This window comes from Gymnogyps californianus, chromosome 4, assembly GCF_018139145.2.
Source record: "Gymnogyps californianus isolate 813 chromosome 4, ASM1813914v2, whole genome shotgun sequence".
NCBI classification, from domain to species: domain Eukaryota; kingdom Metazoa; phylum Chordata; class Aves; order Accipitriformes; family Cathartidae; genus Gymnogyps; species Gymnogyps californianus.
Window position 1 is genome coordinate 55,591,325 of NC_059474.1, and position 25,232 is coordinate 55,616,556.

Consider the following 25,232-nt stretch of genomic DNA (forward strand, 5'->3'; position numbering starts at 1 on the left):
GACATTTGAAATGTATGTGAATATGGGGGGGAGTTGATACTGAGATCCTGTTGCTGTGCAGCTTTGTGTACACCTTAAGAAAGGAGGATGGGTTTTTTCTTATCCAATTAGTGGAGGGAAAATAAAATCAAACTTGTATGTCAGTAGGCATGGATTTAATGATTAACTTTTTAATGAAGAAAAAAAAAAAAAAAAAAAAAAAAAAAAAAAAAAAAAAAAAAAAAAAAAAAAAAAAAAAAAAAAAAAAAAAAAAAAAAAAAAAAAAAAAAAATAACTGAATGTCATTATCTGCGTTATCTGTTTTCAACAATATTTCATATCCTTGACTTGCTGTATGCTGAAGTTCAAAAAAAAAAAAAAAAAAAAAAAAAAAAAAAAAAAAAAAAAAAAAAAAAAAAAAAAAAAAAATGTTAATAACTGTTATTTTTTTTTTTTTTTTTGTATTAGACAAGTTTTAGTAACTGATCTGTTAGGTCAGGTGTTTGTACGGATAGGCACAGGCCTCAAGGTCTTTGTCTTCATCTTGGTAGTCAGTGTTCTGGCCCCCTTTGTGTATTATATTTGTTTCCTGTCTGTATCAAAGTGGTGGAAAAATGGAAGAATATTTGGCAGAAATCACTTTGTGGAATAGACCCTGAAATGCACTTATGAGGGCTAAGTGTAAATCTTATCTTTTCCCCTGCCTGCAGTAGTTCAAACTCTTCACTAACTTTTAATTTAAAGACAAAGGCAGTTATTACTGCCTTTATTAATGCCTCAGCTTTAACTTTTTGTCTTCAGTGTAACTGGGCACCAGGGACAATCTTTGCATTTCTACTATGAAGAACAAACTAGATCATATCCTAGCAGGTATGGCTTTGCATTTGTTAGCAAGATTGATAATTCACTGTTCTTTAAGGTGCCCTGTTGCTTTAATTTCCATTAGGACAAAAATATTGTATACCTCATACAAACTGGAAGGGGGAGGAGGCAAATGAGGTAAGGAATGTGAGAGTTAGATCCACCCCGACATATTATACAGTGAAGAGATATAACAAAAATATTGATAAAGGTGTATTAAATGTGTAGAATTCACCCTAGTGAAGGAGAATGGCTGAGGGAAAAGAATGTGTTAAAATAGAGAACAGGAATCTTAGAGCAATTGCTAATTTTGAGTTCATGCTATCATAGAATCATAGAATCCTAGAGTATCTCAAGTTGCAAGGGACCCATAAGGATCATATCCTTGCATTTCCTTTTGTGCACAGAACAAACATAGTTGCCAAACCGGTTGTGATCCTGGTAGCTCCTGTAGAACTGCACTCCTGCAATGTAAGAGGAATTCTGCTTTTTACTTTCTGAAAGTCTAGGTATAGTATCTCTAGCACCCACATTTACATATCATGGGACATAAATGCACTTTTAATTCCTCTTCCCAATTCCAATCTGTAAATTTCTCTGAGGTTGTTATCAAGAACAAAATTAGATCAGGAGAAAAGCCACCAGACTAAGCTCAGGAGGCCAGAGGATCTAAAGAGGACAAATATGAATTGAAGAAGGGAAAATTAGGAGAGAATAGGACAAAGTAATGTGATAAGAAAATCTCATGTTTAAATGAAAGGTGCTGGAGTGACAGGTTTTACCTGAGGATAACCTCATGTAGCAAAACACATTGTGGTCCTGCGAGTGAGACCAGAGAACAGCAGCAGCAGCAGCAGCTGTCATTTCCCAGCCGTACCTTGGTTGAGGTTGCAGCATTCACCCAGCTGAGATGGGGGCAGAGACATGTGGGTGTAAGCGTGTAAGGCGGGTGAAGGTGAGAAGCAGAGGCGGCAAAGGCAGTTGCTCGCTGCTGAGACAAGGGGTGTGGTGGAGCAGCCCGCAGTATGAGGAAGAGCTCCTCCTGCCCCATGGGACCTCCGTTGATTGAGTGCACTGCATGGGACAAGTTTGACTGAAACCCTTTATTGGTAAAAGCGTTTTCTTGGGAGAGGCGTCCTTCCAGGTCTCGGCCGGGTGCGGGAGCACTGGCAGCAGCACCAGCATTGGCGAGTTCCTCGTTCACGTCTCCTTGTGCCCCACAAAGTGAAGTGCCGGGCAAGAAGGGCCCGCGCCAGGAGAGAGTCTGCTGCGCTGGTCCCTCTGCTCGACCTCCCGTGGCTGTGTCGTTCAAAAGAGCAGGACGGTGCGAATACTGAAAAGTGGAAAGGAAGGGAGGAGTTACAAGTGCTGTGGCTGGGAGCGTTCAGGAGCAGGCAGCAGGGCAGGCAGGTGTGCCTGAGGACCGGCTGCCTTCTTTCTCATCCAGCCTCTTCCTAACTCAGCTGCATGAGACATGCAGCAACGGGGCAGCCTTCAAAACCCTGCTGAAGGGAACCCCTCAGGAGCTAAGGCACCTTGTCCCTCCCCAAAGCTCTTGTGCTGCCACTGTAAGATACGTTCTTCCTTCCTTTGGCTTTTATGCTGTTGTCACCAAGGATGCCCCTTACTCCTCATTCTCTGTCACCTGTCCTGTGCTTTCAAACAGTGCCATGAGATGTGGTGTCTGAGGGCCTGTGCTGGCTTCAGTGCAGTGCCAGGGCTGCGGGATCTCCGCTGAGCTGAACCCTGAGCAGGAGGGTTCCCTGTGCTGAGCGTGGGCTCTTCCCTCCGGGTTATGGCAGATCCTCCCGACACACGGCTCTGGACCCTGCTTCCTCAAAAGGCTCGGATGCTTTTTGAGAAGGCAGTATTGCGTGCTTAGCCTGCCAGAGTGTTTGAGCTGTTTGAGTTTTGGGTGGAGGTGGTGTTTGCTGTACCTCGCTCCTGCTAGTCAGGGTCTCACCTTTTTCCTGCACGTAACAACTCAAATCCCTCGTTCACTTTAGCAATCGGCAGCGTGTGCGTGATCAGCAAGTCTGAGTTAAATTTCTTCTCCAAATAGCTGGAAACTAATTTGGGGATACAATCTCTCATCTTCCAACCTAGAAATGGGAGAAAGCACCTGCAGTGAATAATCGGAGGAATGCTGTTTTGGTAAGGTAGTGTTGCTGTGAGGATCAGGACTGAGTGACCAGTACTGGTGCCTTTATCTTGCGAGAAATTTTCCTCTCCTTGGGACAGGAGTGGGTTAGCGTAGACAGTTGTGTGTGTTGAACTGTATGAAACAGTTACAGGTTTGTTAGCATGTTTCATGCTTATATATACAGTGGTAATGCAGCACTCCTCTTTAGTTGTGTTTTTCTTGAAAACCCTCTCAAAGAGGCTTCCTGGGACATTGCCAAGCTTGAAATATTCTTTGTGACCAAGAGCTTAGTGAATAATGACTATGAGGAAAAGTGTCTTTTGTCCTACAGCTGAGGACATTGCTCAGATGGGAAAACTCATTTTCAAGGGGAGAGTTATTCATATGCCCTGAAGAGTACCTGTTCCACAGACATTTGGAAATTAGTGTGAAAGGAAAAGATGGAAATGTCTAAAATGTTTTCTTGAGTTTCATACCTCCGAGCAGAGTCCCCTTCCACGTACGCCCAGACAGCAGAAGCATAGGATCGACGGAAATCATTGAACCAGAAGCTGGTACCCCAACCATCACGCAGACACCAGTGTTCATATTGCAGGAAGCCAGGGCAGCAGTCTGATGGGACAAGCAGATGAATTAGAGAACGCACTGATGAGTTTGTCAGAAAAGCGTTCTTTCTGGGCAGTCCTCTGCCCCTCCCTGGTAATCTGAAAACACATACTCCCTTGTGCAGCAGACATGGAGAGCTCAGTGCCTGTTTTGAAGCTTGTACATCATTTTCTCCCAAAGCCAACGGACTGCCTTTCTGCACAAAGATGTGCCCAGCAGTGCAGGCAGCAGGCAAGGAACTGCCCGCCAGGGTGAATTTTGCCCTGATGGGAGCCTGTGAATGAGCTGGGAGGGAGGACATGTTCTGAAATGCCACCTACTATGGTATCTGCATGCCCGATGACCTCAAAGGAGTAGTCCACGCCATCACCGGTCATCTCAGTGAGCACCTCCTGGATGGGCTTCTTGAAGTCGTGAGGACTGATGCAGTCAGTGGCTCCCAGCTCCTTGGCCTTGGCAAACTTGTCCTTGTTGATATCAATGGCAATGATGCGGGAAGCTCCAGCCGCCTTGCAGCCCATGACAACAGAGAGGCCAACTCCTCCGACGCCAAAGACGGCGCACGTGGAGCCTGGTTTTACCTGCACAACATGGGGCCCTGTGAGTCTCCAGCGTGAAGAGGAGGTTTCTGTTGCACAGGGTTGGTGAGGGTGCGAGGGTGGCTGTGGGGTGCTTGCGCTCGACACGCCTGAATACCAACCTTGGCGGTGTTGATGGCAGCCCCATAGCCTGTGGGAAACCCACAGCCAAGCAAGCAGACTTTGTCCAGAGGTGCAGCAGCATCTATCTTGGCAACGGCATACTCCGGGATCACAGTGTATTCTGCAAAGGTGCTGACCCACAGGAAGTGGTGGACCTGCTTCCCTTTGCAAGTGAACCGGCTGGTCTTGTCAGGCAGCAGGCTTTGTGATCCGGAGAAGCTGTTGGGAGGTGCATGCATTTGTTTTTCATCAAGTAAAGCACCCATGGGGGTGTCAGACTTGTTGAGAGACAGCTGACCCCATTTAGGTGTAGGGGAAGGCAAAGCAAACTCACTGGGACTTCAGGCAGTAGTTGGATTCGGGATTCAGGCAGAAGCTGCATTCCCCGCAACGAGGAAGGGAAATGGGGATGACTTTGTCTCCTGCAACAAAGGGGATCCCTGTTAGGTGCCTCTTGCTCAGCAGGCCCTGAGGGTGCTGCCTGTTGGAGCACCTCTGCTGAGCTTTCCGATGGCAGCATCCTACCACGAACCCTCTGCTTTCTCTGTCAGAAGGAAATGCTCAGAGCCCCACTCATGTGCATGGCAAATAGACCAGGAAAGTGTATGTGACAGTCCAATGCAATGAGTGTGCACTCAGGTTTTGAGCCACTGACGCAGGAGCAGGGGGGAATTTCTGAGCTCTGGGCAGCCTCATCCACTTTGAGAGCTGACTCCTGGGCGTGTGTTTGTGTGTGTGTCTTACCTGGTTTCACAGAGGTCACTCCGTCTCCAACGCTTTCCACAATCCCAGCTCCTTCGTGGCCTGGGATAACTGGGAAATCCACATTAGGAAAGCAACCTTCCAAAATGTGGTCATCTGTGCGACAGATGCCCGTGGCCACAATCTGTTTGGAGAGGAAAGAGTAGATGAGCTTTAGAAATGGTCTGGCCTCTGTTTAACTCAGTTTGTGGAAGGATTTTTCACAGGGCTTCTCTGGACAGTTAAGGCCTATTGGTGGACACAGATCCCTGATAGGTATATTCAAGGTATAGCCATAAGAAGAGCAATTACCACAAGAGAGAAAAAAAATAGCGAAATGTGCTTTTACCTTGACACGGACTTCACCTGCCTTTGGAGGTGCAACCTCCACCTCCTCAACAGAGAGTGGTTTGCCCACGGCCCAGGCAACAGCAGCTCTGCATCTGATAACCTGGAAGCAACAGAGGGGATTACGCTGCATGGGAATGTTTGCCTTTGGTGCACGGTCGGGGATGGTCGTCCTACAATCACCTAATAGAGAGGTGCACAGCGCGTGTCTCTGCACACGAGCATGTGCTGCTGGAGCTACACAAGTGTCCTCTGCTGTTTCCTGGGGGACTTGCTGGGTGGGTGGGATGTGGTGGGAGAGCAGAAACACGGGAGTGCTCAGCTGTACATGAAGCCAAGTGATGTTCAATAAACACTGGCATAGTGTGAAGTGTGAAATGCAAAGATGAAGTGACCAGTCCGTAGAGGTAAGGCTTGTGTTTTCCCTGGGAGCATGGACCTGGAAAAACCCGCCTGCCGTGTGTCTGCAGGATAGGGCTCTGGGGGTGACCCTGGGGCAGCAGGGCTGAGCTGCTGCAGCACCGGAGAGGCTGCAGGCCCTGCTGAGGAGGGTATCCTCCCAACAGCACTCAGTGCTGATGTTCTGCCCGGCCTTTGGCTGGTCTGTGCTAAGGGGAAGGTGAAGACAGCTCTGGCCCCTCTCCTGTTTGCCGCCTGAGCGCCAAGTGAGTTCCAAGCTGACTTTTGGTAGGTGACATGAGGAAGATCCCTGAAGGGAAGAGACTCTGGTGTACTAGGCAGATTTGACAGCAACACGTGCACTTCTGTATCTTCAGGCCAGAAGGACAGCACTTTCTAGTACTGGTGGAAATGCCTGTTAAAAGCTTTGCCGTCAGTCTTGTAAGATACTGGTGTGAAGGTACCTAAGAGGGGTTAAGGAACAGTCACTGTCTAGCTGGCAACGATAATTTTTTCCCTTGCCAAAGGGATGATTTGTGTGTGGCATCTCCCAAACCCCGAGCTGATCAACCCAAAGCTGGTTTGACGTCAGCAAAATTGAGCTTGCAGCTTGAAAAGGGTATTGCCAGGGACAAGGTTGAATGCAGGAGACGAGTGGCTGCAAGACAGCACCTCTGAAGAGCTGTGTTTCCCTGCCAAAGCAGGAGCGCAGAGCAGGGTGGAGCAGGAGGGTTGTTTTCAGAGCAGTACGATTCAGTATTTTCATTCCTGAGCTGCTGGGCAGAACAGAAGAGGAATGCACTACCTAACGCAGGTACTGACACATGCAGTTGTATGAAAGCAGAAGCTCGTTGTCCTGGTTTCGGCTGGGACAGAGTTAATTTTCTTTTTAGTAGCTGCTATAGTGCTGCGTTTTGGATTTAGTGTGAGAATGATGTTGATAACACTCCGATGTTTTAGTTGTTGCTAAGTAGCACTTATCTTCAGCCAAGGACTTTCCAGTTTCCCGTGCTCTGCCAGCAAGCAGGTGTGCAAGAAGCTGGGAGGCAGCAGAGCCGGGGCAGCTGACTTGAACTAGCCAAAGGGGTATTCCATACCATGGAACGTCATGCCCAGTATATAAACAGGGGGGAGTTGGCCGAGCGGCGCGGATCGCGGCTCGGGAACTAACTGGGCATCGGTCAACGAGTGGTGAGCAATTGCATTGTGCACCACTTGCTTTGTATAGTTTAATTCTTGATATTGTCATATTATTATTATTATCATTATCATTGTTTTTCATTCCTTTCTGTCCTATTAAACTGTCTTTATCTCAACTCACGAGTTTTTTTTCCTGATTCTCTCCCCCATCCCAGGGGTGGGGGGCAGTGAGCGAGCGGCTGCGTGGTGCTTAGCTGCTGGCTGGGGTTAAACCACGACACTCGTGTAATAATTCAAAGGGGTTTGGATGAGTTGGGGGAGTAAGGTCAGAGGAAAGAGGGTGCGCAGTAGAGGTGCACAGGCTGAGCCGTTTGCAGAATATTTCCCCAAGAGCAGGGCACCTCAGAAAGGAAGACAGGAAATGCGTTGTCCTTACTTTTCCAGAAGTGGCCATGTGGTCTCAGCAGAGCTGTTGCTGTCGCCGCAGCAGGCTGGAGGGAAGCTGCCGCCCGTCTGGCTGAAGCCCTGTGTTGCAAAATGGCCCAGCTCTGGAGCCGGAGCACTCTTGGGCACCCGCCGGCCGCAGCTGAAGCGGGAGGCAGGGAGCGTGGAGGGAGTCCTGGTGTGGGACCGTGGCCGGAGAGCGGGGAGCTGTGGTTAATCTGTGTCCGATGCCGGACACTGAGGAGCACCAGCGAGTGTTGAGAGGAGGAGCTGGATAGCAGCAGGGAGATGCCAATCGGCGGCAGTCACACTCCACAGGGAGTGGGCAGAAGTCCTCTAGGGAGGTTTTTATTGGTGGCTCTGCCTTCGGGCCATGCCCTGCCCTCCCTGCCTGAAAGGCACAGAGAGCTCAGAAAGATTTTTCTCTTCCGGTTGCTTCCAGCAGGTGCGGAGGGAGGAGATTCGCGGCACCACTGGGGCTTCCTCGGGGTCCCCTTGTTGCCAAGGGGTAGCATTTGACCTGGCAGCAGTTCAACCTAAGGTATTTGCAAAAGGATTAAAAATTAAAAAAAGAAAAAAAAAAAGACAGTGACAACATGGTATGGTGGACAAACACACATGCCCTTTTGGAGTGAAGCTTAACTGTATGTGGTATTGCAGCTATTTTCACCTGGGTAGTAAGGGGACAGTGTGTCAGGAAGGGGGACGTTTCCAAGGACACATTTGTTTCACTCATGTGTAACCAGGTTTGCGAGGGGGGCTCACTCCCCCGGGCTCTCCTGGTTCTAACAAAGCTGTTTCTGCTGAGGCATCAGGCAAGGTGATTTATAGGAGACTGGATGAGCGAGACTTTGTTGGAGGACCAGGCTAAGATGAGCACCCCGTGTGTAACCCTCAGGTTTGGGAACTGCTTCTGCACTTGGGAAGATGTCAGCCCCAGGTTTATGTGTTCAGGGGACTGCCTTGAGAGGTTTGTGTTGGCGATTGCTACCACACGTCCCAGCCCTGTTTCATGGGGCGAGGGGGAAGCTCAGCAGCAGTGGCAGCACTTGCTGTTGGCAGGCCGAACCTCCAGCTCTCAGATCCCTTGGGCCCATCTCTAGCTTCACCCATGCAGACCAGCAGCGCTACCGTGCCCCAGCAACTGGCTGAGCTGTGTGCCCATGGTGGCCCTGTGGTGTGACAGTGGCTCCAGCCGCGTGGAAGTGCTGCTGGGCAGCCTGTTCCCCAGCCTTGCTGGTCGAGCCCAGCCTCTAGGTGATGATGGCCACGTACTGCTGTGCTCCTGTCATGGACATGAGCACCTGGCACTTGAGCGGCCATGCACTTGTGGGTCACTTTGATCTGTATTTCAGGTGCACAGGGACCTTTAGCAGTTTTTCACAGGAAACTTCTACTTTTTCGTAGGTTTCTTTGCACACCTTTGGTAGCCTCCATCAGACTGTGAGCGCTGGTGATGTATAATTTCCCAGGAATAAGGATTTTTAGAATGAAGTTTTTAAGGTTTTCAATATTCAGCCTGGTCTGCCTGCTGCATTAAAGAAAAAAATAAATCTATCATGACTTGTGGTATGATATATGTATCTTGCAAGAGACAAATTTGTTTCACTTGTCCTGAGCAGCCAAAGATCTGACAGCCCTTGAACAAAACATTGGCCTGTCATCTTCCAATTATCTGTGAGCAAAGTGGGTTTTATTACTGGGATCCATCCTCTCCATCTGATAACCTGGAAGCAACAGAGGGGATTATGCTGTGTGGGAATGATCGTTTGCCTGTGATGCACAGTCAGGGAGGGTGATCTTACAAGCATGTAAAAATAGAGCCGCACAGCACGTGTCTCTGCACACTGGAGCACGCGCTGCTGGAGCTACACAAGTGTCCTCTGCTGTTTCCTGGGGGACTTGCTAGGTGGGTGGGATGTGGTGGGAGAGCAGAAACACGGGAGTGCTCAGCTGTACATGAAGCCAAGTGATGTTCAATAAACACTGGCATAGTTTAAGGTCTGATGGAACACCATTTGTGCTTTGTCAGGCAAAGTTTGTCTCTTGGGAAATTATTGGATTTTTCATGGCTTTTCTGGATTTTTCGTAGTATCTTCATGTGCTAATGGACAGATTGGGCTCTGATGGGGAGTGTGGACCCTGCTCATTCACAGGAAAGCTCCTAAATGGAGGCTCACGCAGAGCTGCTGCATGTGGACCTGAACCCACCTGGAGTACCTCAGAGTCAGAGAGCCATCGGGAAGGTCTGTCAGAAACATGCTGTCCAGAGCTGCACAATCACACAAACAAATTCATCTTTAGCTGAGTGTGGATGGGGATCTGCAGGGAGAAATACTCTAGGACAGCATTAACTATTTGTCGTTCCCTAGTCAGAAGCCACTTCGTTCCTCCATGTGAAGACGGAACTAGATGGCTGCCTTACAAAATGTCCCTAATAAGAATGATTTCATGGGTTTATTGTTTTGGACCCCAGCAACTATCCTAATAAAGATACTAACAGCAGGTGTTTACTGTGCTTGGCAGATTACAACAACAGAAATGGGCTTTGCATGATCCTGAAGAGGACAGAAGCAAGGAGGTTTGTTGTACTTTATTCCCTAGCTCTAATTTTTTTTTCTTCTACTCTGAATACTGCCATTATATTCTCTACCCTTCATGCAATACGGAATGCCTTGGAAAAAACGTGTATCTGGCGTATGGAGGATACTTCACCTCTCCATGCTGCTCCTTTCTGTCCTCACAAGCTAGGTTTAAACAGGCCTTCTTTGGCTTCTGTTTAAGTCATGAGTTAAATGTACCTTAGCTGGTACAATAAACTAGCTTGGCCTCCACAGAAAACATTTTGTTAGAATATTCTGAGAAATGAGGTATTATTATACTCCTGTTTCTGCTGAATTCATGTTACTACAGATGAGAACAAGTGGAATTAACCCCCCTCTCCTATTTTGAATAGTGATCCAGTTCACGCTGTTGGTTCACACACAACCTGCCTTGAAAGAGATCAGAACTCTTCAACTGAACTGCACCTGAAAAGAATTATTTTATGCTCCAGAAAAAATCTTCAGACCTGACTGCACAGGTAACCCCACAGAAACAAATTACTGAAGTTTGGGTCTTCATTGCTGTGTAAACTGTGTTTATTATACACACACGTGTTTAAGGATCTTCTTCTGTTAAAGTCTAATCTCTGGGTAAACTTATCCTCAAATCATTAACCTAGCTGGGCCAGTCAAGGACTCTTTCTGCTGACACAAACAAGTAAGTCATCATTAGCACACAGACCCCTTACTTCACAGGCTCTTCGACCCAGCTACCATGCACGCGAGCGCCTGCAAGCTCTGATTAGTACTTTCAAAAGATAAGTCAATGTTGACCATGTTTGCCGAGATAGAAATAGCCTCTGTTCCTGTTTCCACATTACAAACGCAGAAAGCAGTAAGATGCTTTATGTTTGATTTCTTGCAAACTGTTACCAGTCACCTGTTTCTTCCCATTCACTCTGTATTCACACTTAAAGGTTAAGAAACCTCCCCTTTATGTAATGGAAATGAATAACAATACTTGATGCACATTCATATTTCTTCACATTGTTTCCCAAGCATCAGATGCACTTGTATAAATTGGCCAAAGATCTAAAACCATACTGATAAAACAACTAAAACATCCCCAAGAAAGAGGTACAAAGGTAAGAAAAACCCAAACCACAACACAGAACAACACCACAGCAGTTTTATATAAAATGCTTGGAAGTGTTAATTTGGCAAAATATCCAGTGGTGGGACATTCTCCAGTACCTAAGTCTATGATTTACTTAAATATCATTTACTGAAATTAATTCAAACACACAGTCACCATAAATTTTAATCTCTGCAGTAATTTCCTTGCCTATCAGCTAATGGAACGCTGAAATCATTCAGGACGGATACATAGTTCAGACCTAGAGTTTTATTGTGCTGAGCTGCATGCACAAATCTGTTAAGCTTGCATTGTTTTGAAGGCCCAAAGAAACAGTTTCCTTCATTTTTCTTTTACTAAAAGATTGCATATTAAAAGCCATTTTAAAAAATCCAAACCTTTCATAACACTTGTGACAGCAGCAAGTCCTGTAATTCATAACTGGCTATTAAAAGAAAATTGCAGCACAATACAGAGGATTTAAAGCAAGAATCAGGAGAAAGAGGTAGGAGGAAAAAGATTATTTCATTTATCAATGCTGTGCTTGAAGTCTGGGGTTTGAGCTTGATCCTTTTATTCAAGGGTGGTGGTGGCAGACCCTTCAGAAATATCTTGGTTTGTATTTCATATTAGTTGTATTGGAGGATAATGAAGTTTGTACTGGTGCTGAGCCATCTGCTGCTTAACAATTGGGAATCCTAAAACACCAGGACACTGCGAATACTGCAATATAAAATGACAAGTTAGTGACTGTAGAAAAGCCCCTGGGCTAACATCAGCAAAACACTGCTGTTTTCTCTGAAAATCTAGGCTATTGCTGACAACGAGGGTACTCCCTCCCTGCCCCGCCCCAGCCCCAGCTTGCAGCAAAATGACAGAGCAGATGTGCAAACCTTGCTGCAGATGCAGAGAACAAAATTCATGCAAGACTGCAAAGCCTTCACTCATGAAGCCCAGGGCTCCTGGCGATTAATCACCAAATATAGCCTGGGAAGTCCTTGGAGGGGGGCTTAGACACATCTTCCCAGTTACAAATAGCCCTAAGGGTAACCTCTGAATGGTACAGCTTATTCTGGGCTGAAACACTGAAGTGTTTCACTTAGTAAAAATGGTCAGCTGCAACATGGCTCCGTCTTCAGGTTGACTGTCAGTATTTTAGCAAAGCTGATGGCGTCTCTGTCCTCACCACTTTCCCCTGTTTGTTACACTAAAATCTAAAACTAACGTTCTCAGCACATCTAAAATAAGGACTGTCAAAAAATGAAGTGCGTGCTGCATAGTTAGAACCTGAGAACAAACCTCAGGAGCTAAATTCTTCTGTTACATGCTTTTTATATTTAGAGCAAGTAACACCTAAAATAACGGCTAGCAAATGACAATGAAAAGAAAACATGAATGTAATTCTCCAGACTGTGTAAGTTATAAACAGCTAGAACTTTCAGAAAGGGTAGTCCCCACACATACCAAGATATACAAATCTATTTCCCACTTCTGCCAAGGAGAATTTTCAATTATTCCCATGGTGAATCTTGTCAAATGTCTCTGACAAACAATATTTCCAATTTCAACACCCTGTGAAAACAGTCTGAGCTGAACTCTCACAATATTTGAGGAATGCATGAGAGCTAACTCCTGAGTTTGTGATATATATACACACCAAGTACTTTCCTTTTTGAAAAGCTCTGAAGTTCAAGGTAAACTACCCACTGACTTTAGGACTAACTGCACTGGGACTCTGTTCCCTAACTCACAAGAGGAATGGTGAGTTGCTCTTCCAGCAAACGTAGGCTATTTCTGTGTTCCTGCTCCTCATCCTAAAACATTTCTTGGAATGCAATGTAGCTAACCCCTGGCACTCTCCAGCTCGGCACTCCCAGGCTCCCTTGGTTGTGTGCTCTTTTCCAATGGGTAGTGGGCAGAGACTTCCTCGTTTGTGTGGTCTTTTCTCCCTCTGCCACCCAGCGTCTTTGCTCAAACTAGAATCTGAAGTTCCTCTGCAAGGAAAGACAGGGCCCACTGCATTTCAAAAGCTAAAGCTTTGATGGCTTTATTACTACAGCTGCAACCCATGGACACACACTGTGTGAGATTAAGGGGCATAGTGGCTTGCCTTCCCCATTCTCTGCTGTGAAATCATACTCTGTGTTACCATACAGCTCCTTTAGGTTATTTATATAGAACCTTTACAATTAAACAACGTTTACCTCTTCCCTGTCCTTAGCAGATCAAATCCTTCATTGATTTTAGTGAAAGGAAGTGTGTGAGTTATTAATGGATCCAGAACAAATTTTTTCTTCATGTAGTCAGAAACCAGTTTAGGGACTGAATCTTTACTCTTCCAGCCTGGAAAAACCCACAGACAATGGATAATGAAACATAAAATGCTTGTGAAAATAGGTATGACCCATGGCAGCTTAAATTTTTAGATAAACTTTCTATAGCAGAATAGCATGATGAAATGTTGCAGCATGTCTTTACCTTTGTAACACAGAGTGCCAGCAGGAAACATGGGATGAGGTGCAGCTATTCTACATATGACAAACCCCTAAGTGCCTTACTGGTAGAAGATCAGTAAAAATTTGAATCTTTACAGAATCCAAACTTTCCCCCACATTAAATAGTGTTGCCACTTGTCTATTGATACGTTGTTCACTAAATCACACATCAGACAGAACATCCATGTTGGTAACTGGAAACTTGATTGCCTGGTCAAAATTGGGGGGGCAGGGGGTGGATGTGTCTCTTTTTTGTTACAAGCAGTACTAGATAAAGCTGTCTCAAATAGTAGGATGCCCTTCCAGAGGAACCTAATTTGTCTCGGCTGTTTTATTCAGATGTCTATTGAATACACCAGAGGAACTGGTTGTGAGTGAGAAAACCTGTTGTTGGAAACAAGTTTTCTGCGGCCTTCAGCTTTGTGTTGAGTGAGCTAGGGCTTGCTGAGTGTGGGACTCTGCTGGGAGAGCTCAGAAAAGAGAAAGAACTGGAAGGGACTGATGGCAGCTGGCAAGGGGCTGAGCTGGGGTCTGACCTATGTGGAAATCAGGTGGGTCTGACCCCGATGTCCTTTAGGGTCCTGACTCTCCATCTCTCCCACTCTCTCTTTTTCTTTCCCTCTCTTTCTGTCTTTCTGTCCCCCTCATTCTCCTTTTTGCTCTTGCTCTTTTTCTCCCCCTCCCTCTCTCCTCTCCTCCCCCCTTAATCTTTTCCTCATCTTCTCTTTTTCTCCCTTTGTCCTCTTATCTTTCTCCTTTTCTTTCTTCTTATCTCTTTTCCTCTTCTCTATTTTTATCTCTTCTCCTCCCTCTCCTCTCCCTCCTTTTCTTTCTCTCTTCTTCTACCTTTCTCTTTTTCTCCCTTTCCCCTCATTTTTTCCTCTTATTTTCTTTCTCCTCTTTTTTCCCCTCTTTTTGTCTTTTTATCTCTTCCTTTCTCTTTCTCTGCCTCTTCTTCTCTCCCCCTTCTGCCCCCCTCCCTCCTTCTCTGTTTTTCTCTCTCCTCTCGCCATTAACTAACAGTTCCCATAATTCATTCCCTTTGTGCTTCTTTGTCAGCAAAATAGCTATCTATGTTACTTCCAATAGGACAACCTAAGCAATGAATTTAGATATATCCTATTTCATTCAAGATGATTTACAAGTTTCCCAAGCCAGTTAAATCACACCTTTCCAAGTCCTTACCTCCAAAGACGGACCCTTTCCAGGTGCGACCAGTGAAGAGGAGCATAGGGTCAAAAGCGATCTTTTGTGCTGCAGGGGGAACTCCCACAATCACACTGACTCCGTAGTTGTATTGGCAACAGGCCAAGGCTGCAGTCTGCATTTGAAACAGAGGGACACCCCAGAGTCATGCGAGATTTGCCGCTGGGGCACAAAAGTTTGAATTCCTTCTCCTCTCAGGGCTCAGCTTGCAATTCATTTTTTGTAACTGAAACCACATCAAACAATTTCCATTGTATGCTCACACCATTGTGTCTGCTGTCATGGGTTAGATATGTCCTAGCTTTGTTCTCCTTCCCCATTCTGTCTTAGTCATTACTGATAAGCCACTGTTGGAATGCAGATAGTGGGCTATGTGAAATTTAGCCGCCCTGGTTAGGCCAGGGGACTACATTGAAGTTCCCTTTCCTAAGTTTTTGAGCGTGCTTCTGTCCCTGCATCTCAGTCGCAGATAGCTGGACTTCACAGGTTTGAAGTTAGCTTGACATTTTGCCAGTAGCTCTCAGCTCCTCACCCTTGATGCTTAGTGGGTCAGCAAAGAGCGAGCTAACAAGCTAATGCCTCTTTTGACCATATCTTTTGGTTGCATACCATGGTTTCGGTACAGCCGATGACCTCAAAGGAGTAGTCCACACCACAGCCGGTCATTTCAATCAACACTTCGTGAACAGGCTTCTTGAAATCTTTAGGGTTGACGCAGTCTGTGGCTCCCAGCTCTTTGGCCTTGGCAAACTTGTCGCTATTGATATCAACGCCAATGATGCGGGAAGCTCCAGCCGCCTTGCAGCCCATGACAACAGAGAGGCCAACTCCTCCGAGGCCGAAGATGGCACAGGTGGAGCCTGGTTCCACCTATAGTAACAATATAAACATGGCGTACTGTTACAGTCTAGGTAAAGTACAATGCATTTTCTTATTATCAACATGTTTTCACTTAAGCTACTTCTTGTAATTTAGAGATTACCTGCTGAGAAGGAATTTGCACATGCATACCTACTAGTGCAGTAGCCAGCTATACTGTTTTAATCCTACATGTGACTAAGATAAATTGTCCCTAAAATACATTTCTGAGACCAGGTTTTCATTACACGTCTCAGCTTCAGGTTTAGAGACACATTTTTGATGCTTTATATTCCAGTGGTGTTAAGATCTGTAGTGTCACTCCACTGGAGACAGTGCCAGCTGTAAAAGTCACATTCACATATTGCTACAAATGAGTGTTGCATATATAGGCTTCCATGTATTCCTAGACTTAAGTTACAATAAACCAAATCAGCTCTGTTGTAACTTTTTCTAGGAGTGATAAAGCTGTGAGAGAAAACTTAATAGATGGTAATAAGTATTTTTACTGGATTTTGAATTGAAGACTTCTGAGTACCTTAAAGGCAGAGAACCTGAAGTAGGCAAAAAACTAGTATCTTCTTTCCACCCTGAACTCAACAGAGTCTATACCTCCTGGCTGCCATGCTGACGACCTGCTCGCAGGCCACATAATCCTGAACAGACCCCATGAGATACCAGAAATACCCCCCACCATACTTACCTTGGCAGTCTGCACAGCAGCCCCATAACCAGTTGAAAATCCACAGCCGACTAGACAAACTTTTTCCAGAGGAGCAGCAGAATCGATTTTGGCTACAGCAGATTCATGCACTACTGTGTATTCAGTGAAGGTACTTGTACCAATAAAATGGTGAATTGCTTTTCCTTTACAGGTGAATCTAGTGGTGCCATCAGGCATTAATCCAGTACCGAAACCAATGCTGTTTGAAAGATGACCAGAAATAATGGCAAGTGAAATCTGTTGAATGTGATCAGTTTTGTATAAATAAAAATCAAATAAGGGTTGTAGGTAACTCAGGAAAACTCACTCATTTTTGCTGCACAGATTACCCTTCGTGCTTAAGCAACTGCTGCACTCCCCACACTGTGGAACAAAGAGTGGAATAACCTTGTCTCCTAGAAATGAAACAGTAATGACAGAGGATCAAAAAAGGCAAACAAGAAGCATGCAGGTAAAAACATGAAGCAAGTGTATTTAATCCCTAGGCAAATGTGCACTAGGAGTGCAGTGCTGGTTTTATTTCCTTCTGCTGCCCTTGGAAGATAAACCATCTCTCTCTGTTATAAAGGACATCATTAGGACAAAGTTATGACAACTAATTTCAATATGCAAAGTTCCTGGTGTTTTTCACAGAACTGAGTCTGAGCTATGTCATAAAACCGTGTTAGCTACTGACATTCCCAAAGTACTCATTCAGTAGTTTATTGCATCTTCTACTTGAAAGGAAAATAGTAATACACAGGTAAAGAAACTGAGATAAAAATTGACATCCACTAGGACAGCAGATTGGAGTGCCAAGATAACAGGGCTGTAAACTGTGCATAAAAAGAATGGGAAATTAAGCATTAATTTGCCAGCCCTCTTGAGTCTCCTTCCTATTTGCAGTCCTATCACTGTTGCATTGGAGTAAAGGTAGGTAAAATATTTGTCAGAGGAGCAGTGACACACACAAGCTAAGACAACATCTCTAATTCTCTAGCACAATTATATGATTAACAAAGTAGCATATAGCTTCCCAGTGCAATTTTTTACTGCTACGCATTTTCCACAGCAATGATGTATGGTAAATCCCTAATAATCTCTAAACAGGTAATCCCTAATATAGATCAATTTGTGATTTGGCAGCTCTAAAATGTGGCTAATCCTTGACATGTTGAAAGTCAAGGGAAATCTTTGATTTCCACTAAAAAATGGAAAATGCCTACAGAACTTGAAATGCCCCTAGTACTCTGACCCTCAGTTAACTTAGAACTGTGACATGGGCTTAGTAATCATTCTGTTAAAGAAGCTTCGCACATCTTGGAGCCTTTTTTAGAACTTGAAGGTGTAAATTAAGCAACATCTGAGGAACGTGATTTTGTGCTTGCGTGTGTGTTCAGGCCTGCTGTTTCAGCTCACCTGGAAACACATGGCAGCTAGAATTAGACAACAGAGTGATTCATGAAGCCAGACGTCAGAGAAAAAGCAGTTAGAGCTATCACTGGAATTTGCAATATACATATTTGTTTGGAGTTAAAGCAGAAATCTGTAATAAAACTTTTTCTTATCATACATACCAACCTGCTTTGGACAGACTTCATACTTGTTGCCAGTCTGAACAAAGACACTGGAAGTACGGAGGTGTTAAAAGGGAACTACTTGGGTATTGTAAAAAACTGCCTGGATAAAATTGAGCACTTCTGTGCAGATTTTATTCACTGCATATTTCGTCTTAATAATTTAGCCCTTGTTAGAATTTGTTCGGTCCCGTGAAAGTGTATGGAGATCCCGTCTCATCTTGCAGCAGTTGGAGGAAAATCAGCATCTTTCTTTCACTGACTTCTCTATCTACCCAGTGTGGTTCAAAGAGAGTGTAGTGAGAGGAGCAGCTGGTCCAGATAAGTGTCCTCAGGGCAATCCAGCCCTCAGTGAGCAGTGCTGACTCACCTGCACTGGTGCTGCACACAAGCAAAGCCTGCAGCAGGGTGGGCACCCCAGTCGTCCCCTGATACTTTTAAAGTGAAGTAACTGAACACACAGACCTAAGTTCTGGCCTACTGAAGTCAATGGTTTATTTAGCTGTTAGGAGAATTAAAAGAAGGTGCTTTGACATGTTCTCTAGTGCTTTACTTTGCCTTAGTCTTGAGAGAGATTAGCTGTGTAAACTGTGTTTAAAGAACCTGCAGGTAATACCTGATTTCCTATGACCAACAGCAAACAATCTCTGTTCTTAATCCCATGACAGGAAAAGCGCTATGTAGGTGGAAAGCAAGCCGCAGATGTTTTTGCCAAAACCAAAAGAAATTGAATAGAAAATCTGAAAATAAATCAAGATTGGGAACACAGAAAGATGTAAACAGCACATAGTGTCCTTTAAGGTATCCTTGAAAAAACTCAAAGTTGGAACATTTTCCTCTGCAATACAAGTACTCATGCATGTAATCACCTTTGACTTAAACAGGAGTCTGGAAACTCAGCCCAGAGTTTGTGTTCAGTGCTGTTTCATACCTGGTTGGATCGACGTTACTCCCTGCCCAACACTCTCCACAACACCAGCTGCTTCATGCCCAAGAATCACCGGAAAAGCTGTAACCAGTCCACCAGTTACCACATGGTCATCAGAGCGACAGATCCCTGTGGCCACGATCTGATTTAGAGGAAAGACAAGAATATTTCAGCATTTAACTATGTCATGTCATATGCAGAAGTGAAATGATACCATATATTTGGAGGAGTCACTTGCTTCCCTCCAAAATCACATATGTACACAATAAATCTACAGGTAAAACAGTTTTGGTTGTGTGATTCATGATTTTCATGGTTTGTATTATTCTTTAATCTACAAAGCAAGGCTCCTTTGTGAATGTTTGCTATGCACTACTGAGCTCGACAGGGAGTCTCATTGATTTATCTGGCAGAACCAATGTTCTAGCAATACAATTATATATGAAGAACAGAATAAAATAAGTAATTCCTAATATTTATAGATAAATACATAAATAGAAAAAGTTTGTAATATTATAGAAATATTACAAAATTATGTAAATTAACTATCACATAGTATTTATAAACATAGAAATATTATATATTTTTATATTCCTTATATTTAGATTATATTACAATATATCGTATAATAGATATGTTATAGAAAATACATATTATACAATAATATAATATATAGTTACATTATAATTATATATTATTTATATATTTTAAATATATGTTTATGTTTGTTATATATACAAGAATTTAGGCTACACATAGTATTTTATATCACATTTTGCCTTTTCTTGCAGGTAGCACAGCAGTATTTCTTTTGAAACATTCAGGTATGTCTCTACGACTTTTATTCTGACAAATGGAGTTGCCAATCCCATGAGAGGGTTCTCCTCACTTGTGTAACACTTGAAACTGATCTAAATGAAAACAGCTGCTGAATTCCACTGAGAAGGTTCCTGAAATGTAACAGACGCTCAATACCCAGTTAAAAAAGGAAGCTCCCAGCCCTACTGAGCTATTTCCTAGCACAGATTGAAACAAAGTAAAAGAGAAGTTTTTGCTCCACGCTATAGGAGATTGAGGTTTTTGCCTCATACTGTAATTTTTTCAGCCTATTAGAAGCACAGGTGTCTTAGTAAACAAAAAACCCAACCCTGAAAAACTTTTTTTTTTTTTTTTTTAAAGAACCCCATGATCAAATTTAGGACTTGAAGCATGTTCCATAGGAGCTCACTGAATAGTAACTACTCACCTAGTGAATGTTTTCCGACTGCATCCTAAAAATCTATAGAAATAATTCTGATAAACAGCAAGATAGAATGCAAGTCATAATAGTTGTAAATTTTATTTTTCTTACCTTTATGCGAACTTCATGTGCTTTTGGTGGGGCAACTTCCACTTCCTCAATAGAAAACGGTTTATTGGCTTCCCACATTACTGCTGCTTTGCATTTAATAACCTGCAAACAGAGCAAAGGAAAAGAGAATGGTACTTGCTTTTGCAAGTCACCACACAGACGGAGTCTTACATTTCTGCATGTGAAACTCCTGTTCATATTTGGGGGAGGAGAGGGAAAACTACAGGAAAAAAAAACCCAACCCCAAAACGCAACAAAAAAGCCAACACCAAAGCACAGTGTAAGCCCATTTTTTTCTCCCACCAAGATCATGTCTGACTTCGTTCATGTTTCTCTCATAGGAAGTTTTCAGCAACATGTATAATAGTCTCCTAGGATAACTGGATACCTTATCCATCTTCATTGCTCTTTCTCTGTTTCTAACTTCCTTGGAGAATTAGTTTTGCCATGTTGGATTACTGTTGTATATTTGTGTCTTCTTGGAGATGGCACACTAAATGATGCCATATATCAGGCTGTGATAAAGTCTGTATTGCCTAGAAATGCCTGTGTTGGGAACTGACAAAATTGCTAAAAATGGAATTCAGAGCCTAATACAGGTTTATAAATGTTTTATTACAGCCCAAGTTCAGCCATGAGGTGATGGCTGAGAGGACACCTATGTAAAATGACATAGCACTATGCAGAGGTAATCTTGAAGAAGCAACAGTCCCTTTAGTGCAAGATTATCTGTGCTAAGGTACCTTGCTTCTCAAAAGGGATATTTAACTCAGGTGGGGTTACTCACAATACCCAAGACAGCTTTTTTTGTCTGTTAGGCTAAAGTTTGTTCATTAGCTCCGCAGGCTTTGTCCAGGTGCTGACGGGCTCCTCTGATCATCTGCCACTGAGAGAAAAACGCACTCAGAAGAGAGAGGAGTGTTGTCCACTCCTCATCCCAGGCTCTCAAGCAGCATGTAGCCTCACTTTCCACCCTGCAAGCTCACTCCTAGTGTATTTAAAGGTAGTGGAGCCTCTCTGTCCCCGTATTCATTCCTGTTCTTCCTTGGTGGTCTCTGCCCATCCCGGAGCTTTAAACGACTCCAGGCCCTGCAATATGATTTTCCATGTCACCCTTATGGGTGACGCTCTATTAAGTCCTCAGTCACTCAGTCACTCTATTAAGTCCTACTGACTGCAAGCATTCAAGAGGGAAATGGAGGTGAATCGAGTTCACGATGCAAGAAGTTTAGCACGTGCATAAGTATCCTGCGTGACTGGGATGCTGGGACTGGGACAACTTAACACCAGTGTACTGCAAAGTTCTCAGGGGAAAAAAAAATAAAGCAACTTTTTAGTATCAAAGCTTTTGAAGCAGAAGTAGAAATAATGTCTAATTATCAACAAATTGTCAACTGGTAACAAAGAAAATAATTACTAGGAAATACTAAACATATGAAATAAAATAGCACACTTTCAGCAGCCAGACCCAAAGTAAGAATGAGCACAACGCTTTGAAAAAGACAGACTCAAGAGAGGTTTGCACTAAATTTAACATTTCGTGTGTCAAATGCGAGTGTGATTAGTAAAAAATTCACAAGTGAGGCCAAAGATCACATTTTAAAGGGCCACATTTTCTAGGAAACTTACTTAAAAGAAAAAAGGGCTTATGTATTTATACTGTATCCCACATAGCACAATAATGATTTCACAACTTGCACATGCAAAGCACATGTAGTGTTTATAAGAACAAAGGTAGCCAAGAACTGTGGATTGCTGAGAAAAAATAAATCTCTCCTACAATTAGACATTGGTTAACTATGTATTGTTCTGATGGTTGAGTCCCTGTGAACTTTTACCAATTATAACAGGATCCCACAGATGCACCACCAGCACACTATCACCCATTTCATCTACTAAAGTGAGCACTAGCTGGAATCATAGGGTTTTTTTCTGCTCGTGTGTTCTACCAGCCTTACAAGTTACTGCAGCAGGGGCAGGGTAGGTGTAGAAACACACCCTTTTACAGAGCATAAGGATTATGCTGCTTGGTCACGTAAACTGCACAGTAACTCACATACTACTCCAAGATAAATACAGTGAAAACAAGGCAGTTTAGTTACATCACAACACTTCATTTACCATGCTCAGTCCAAGGCTGGGTGGAGGACTGAACTTGATGAATTTACCTACAAGTGAACTACAATTAATTTTGCACTTGCGGTATCTCAGAGTTAAAGAGAGCGGGTTTTTTCCCCCTCTTGTTTTGTTTGGTTTTAGAATAGTGAAGACAGCTGGCAGTAACAGCAAATGATCCTGGTACTTTCTTAAGGCACATTCCAGCAAGGTACATGCCTTCAGCTGTCTTCTGTCTCTGGGTTCCTGTCCATCGACCTCTCTTGCATGTTTCTGGGTGTATGTTAGCATCTCTCAGGTAGTGCAAGAAGCAACATATGCTGTCTTCAGCAGTGGTATTAACCTACATCTCTCTTGTCACTTACTTTCTAGCAAAGATCTAAATAGTCATTTCAGTCCCAGCTCAGTACTGCATTGCATGTGATACTTACTTTTGGTCTTCATTGACTCAAGCTCCAGACTTGTTATACACATATTCAAATTTAATGAATTTAATGTCCTAACATCAGCACAATTACACCCTGAAATTTATCACAATATTAACTATGTCTTTTTTTCTTAGAAAACAAACTGATATGAATTATAAAGAAGCTAAAAATAGTTTAAACCACTGTGGGATCTCAGAATGGAAACTGATAGAGCTAATAAATACATTGATCTGAACACTTACTACATTGTATCATATTTTAAACTCTCCAATCAGAGATTAAAAATAGTTTGCTAACCCTGGAGGGAGGTTATTCTTATTCTGGTGCTGTTACCTTATGTTGCCTCAGTGTTTAAAAAAATAAATAAATTATTGCCTTCAAGAGTGTAACAACCATTTCCTAGGAGAGTACAGTGGCCTGCAAGTAAAGTCAGCTCTCCTGTACCAGCTTCCTCTTAAACTCTCATCTGTGCTATGCCACCAGCACTTACGGTGTCCCTGCAAAGAAACTGCATTTAAAAATGCATTACTCAGCTGCAGCAAAGAAACTTTTCTAATATAAACTTTTGCTTACTTTGCCTGCCGTGCTCATGTTGACCGGTGTGTCTGTTTCGAATCTTGCCACCACTGATTTCTTGTGCCAAGAATTCAGTCAGCTGCAAAGCAGTCAGGTTGCTGATACCACAAGTCCTGTCCAATAAACTGGAAGCTGGTCTTGTGAAGTCCTCCTGCAAGTGCACTGCTCTGACCTTTTAGCCGAGCCTGCCAGCTCAGAGTCCCACCCCTTAATCAGCCAAAGCACTAGAACGAAAATAAACCACCCATCTGCTGAAACCTCACTCTTTACAGTGCTTCTGTCTTCCCGATTCCTTTGTCACACTCTTCCCTACCCTTTTCGCATCCCACCTGTGGTTGCCCTCAAAATCATGGGAAGAAAGCAAAAGCCCTGGCTGGAAGCTGTCTCCTCTTCCCACCTCCCTGGGAGGCTGCCCTCCAAACCCACTGCGCTCAGTGTGGCACTGTAGGTGCAAAGAGAAAAGGGGAGAGTGGCTCTTGAATTCACGGCAGCAGGGACACAGTGAGAACATGAAGGCTTTGCTGAATTACTTTGGTGACACTCATAAAAGCCCAGCTGATATATTAAAACACGCTGTTGTGCAAGCTGCTTATGAAACATGCACTGGCTGGCTGCGGCTGTACCTGCTCCTGATTCCTTAGTTTTACAGTCCGGCTACTCATTAATCTGTTGGAATGGCTTTCAGTGAACAGTGACCAAGGACAACATGCCCATCGTGCTGATGGGAAAACAAAAATCACTAACTCAGCAAAAAGTGCTGCAAGAGGATGCGCGTTTCTTACCACATGCAACACCCTGTTCGATTTGCGAGTGATTGCCTGACCCGTCGGTTCCATCAACACCTGCAAGCGCAGGCCCCATCACTGCTCACGCACCCACGTACTTACCCTCTCCTGGCACAATGTCCTGCTGCAAGGGATTGGGTGGAGGTCAGCACTGCATGCCTTTGCTGTGGATTTCAAGCCTCACCTATTTTCAAATCATGCCCAGCATTCTGAAATCAAGATATTTCCTTCAGAAACAAGCAAAGAAGAGATAAAATACTGCATATAACCTGACTAGTAATTACTAAGTACAGCACTCTTTCAGGTTTGCCTGTATGACTGTAATTAATTCAAGAAGGGGTACAGGAAGAGGAAGCAGGGAGAAACGCGGTAGATGTATGTAACCTCAAGCAGGTACTTCAGGGACAGCGGGGCGTTCTAGTGGCCTCAGAGACACAACTCCAGCCTGCTGCGGATGCGAGCTGTGTTTTGCCAGGGCTAGAAGAACAGAGGTCAAGAGCCCCTGCTAAATAATTTCAAAGACCCACAGAGCAAAAAGGAGAGTCTGGCCTGAGGCTTCCTACGGAAGAAGGCTAACAGACTCCACAGATGGTGACCTGTCTCCCATCTGGGGAATGGCAGACCTCAGGGTATTCATCCATACAGTCTGCTCTGCTCTTTTGAAACTAAGCTCCTCTCCCCATCCCCGCAAGACTTTTCATAGAATCATAGAGTCATAGAATAGTTTAGGTTGGAAAAAACCTTTAAGATCATCGAGTCCAATCGTAAACCTAACACTGCCAAGTCCACCACTAAACCACGTCCCTAAGCACCACATCTACACGTCTTTTAAACACCTCCAGGGATTTAAAAGCAGGGATACTCAACCACTTCCCTGGGCAGCCTGTTCCAGTGCTTGACAACCCTTTTGGTGAAGAAATTTTTCCTAATATCCAATCTAAACCTCCCCTGGCACAACTTAAGGCCTTTTCCTCTTGTCCTATCGCTTGTTACTTGGGAAAAGAGACCAACACCCACCTCACTACAACCTCCTTTCAGGTAGTTGTAGAGAGTGATAAGGTCTCCCCTCAGCCTCCTTTTCTCCAGGCTAAACAACCTCAGTTCCCTCAGCCGCTCCTCATAAGACTTGTGCTCTAGACCCTCCACCTGCTTCCTTGCCCTTCTTTAGAC

At 44.1% G+C, this 25,232-nt stretch overlaps 2 protein-coding genes across 2 annotated transcripts; both read right to left on the reverse strand.

Annotated features, from left to right (window-relative positions):
• Window positions 1-1,939: 1,939 nt before the first annotated feature.
• On the reverse strand, window positions 1,940-7,606 carry LOC127015594 (alcohol dehydrogenase 1). Its single transcript, XM_050895627.1, has 9 exons — window positions 7,355-7,606; window positions 5,381-5,482; window positions 5,035-5,176; window positions 4,625-4,712; window positions 4,290-4,509; window positions 3,910-4,170; window positions 3,460-3,595; window positions 2,804-2,942; window positions 1,940-2,173 (listed from the first exon to the last, which is right to left on the reverse strand). The coding sequence occupies exons 1-9, from the start codon at window positions 7,370-7,372 to the stop codon at window positions 2,149-2,151; spliced, it is 1,131 nt and encodes a 376-aa protein (XP_050751584.1). The 5' UTR covers window positions 7,373-7,606; the 3' UTR covers window positions 1,940-2,148.
• Window positions 7,607-11,121: 3,515 nt separating this feature from the next.
• Window positions 11,122-23,325, reverse strand: LOC127015574 (alcohol dehydrogenase 1). The gene is made up of 9 exons (XM_050895586.1): window positions 23,275-23,325; window positions 20,159-20,260; window positions 18,811-18,949; window positions 16,631-16,718; window positions 16,303-16,522; window positions 15,351-15,611; window positions 14,721-14,856; window positions 13,245-13,383; window positions 11,122-11,763 (listed from the first exon to the last, which is right to left on the reverse strand). The coding sequence occupies exons 1-9, from the start codon at window positions 23,290-23,292 to the stop codon at window positions 11,739-11,741; spliced, it is 1,128 nt and encodes a 375-aa protein (XP_050751543.1). The 5' UTR covers window positions 23,293-23,325; the 3' UTR covers window positions 11,122-11,738.
• Window positions 23,326-25,232: the final 1,907 nt, after the last annotated feature.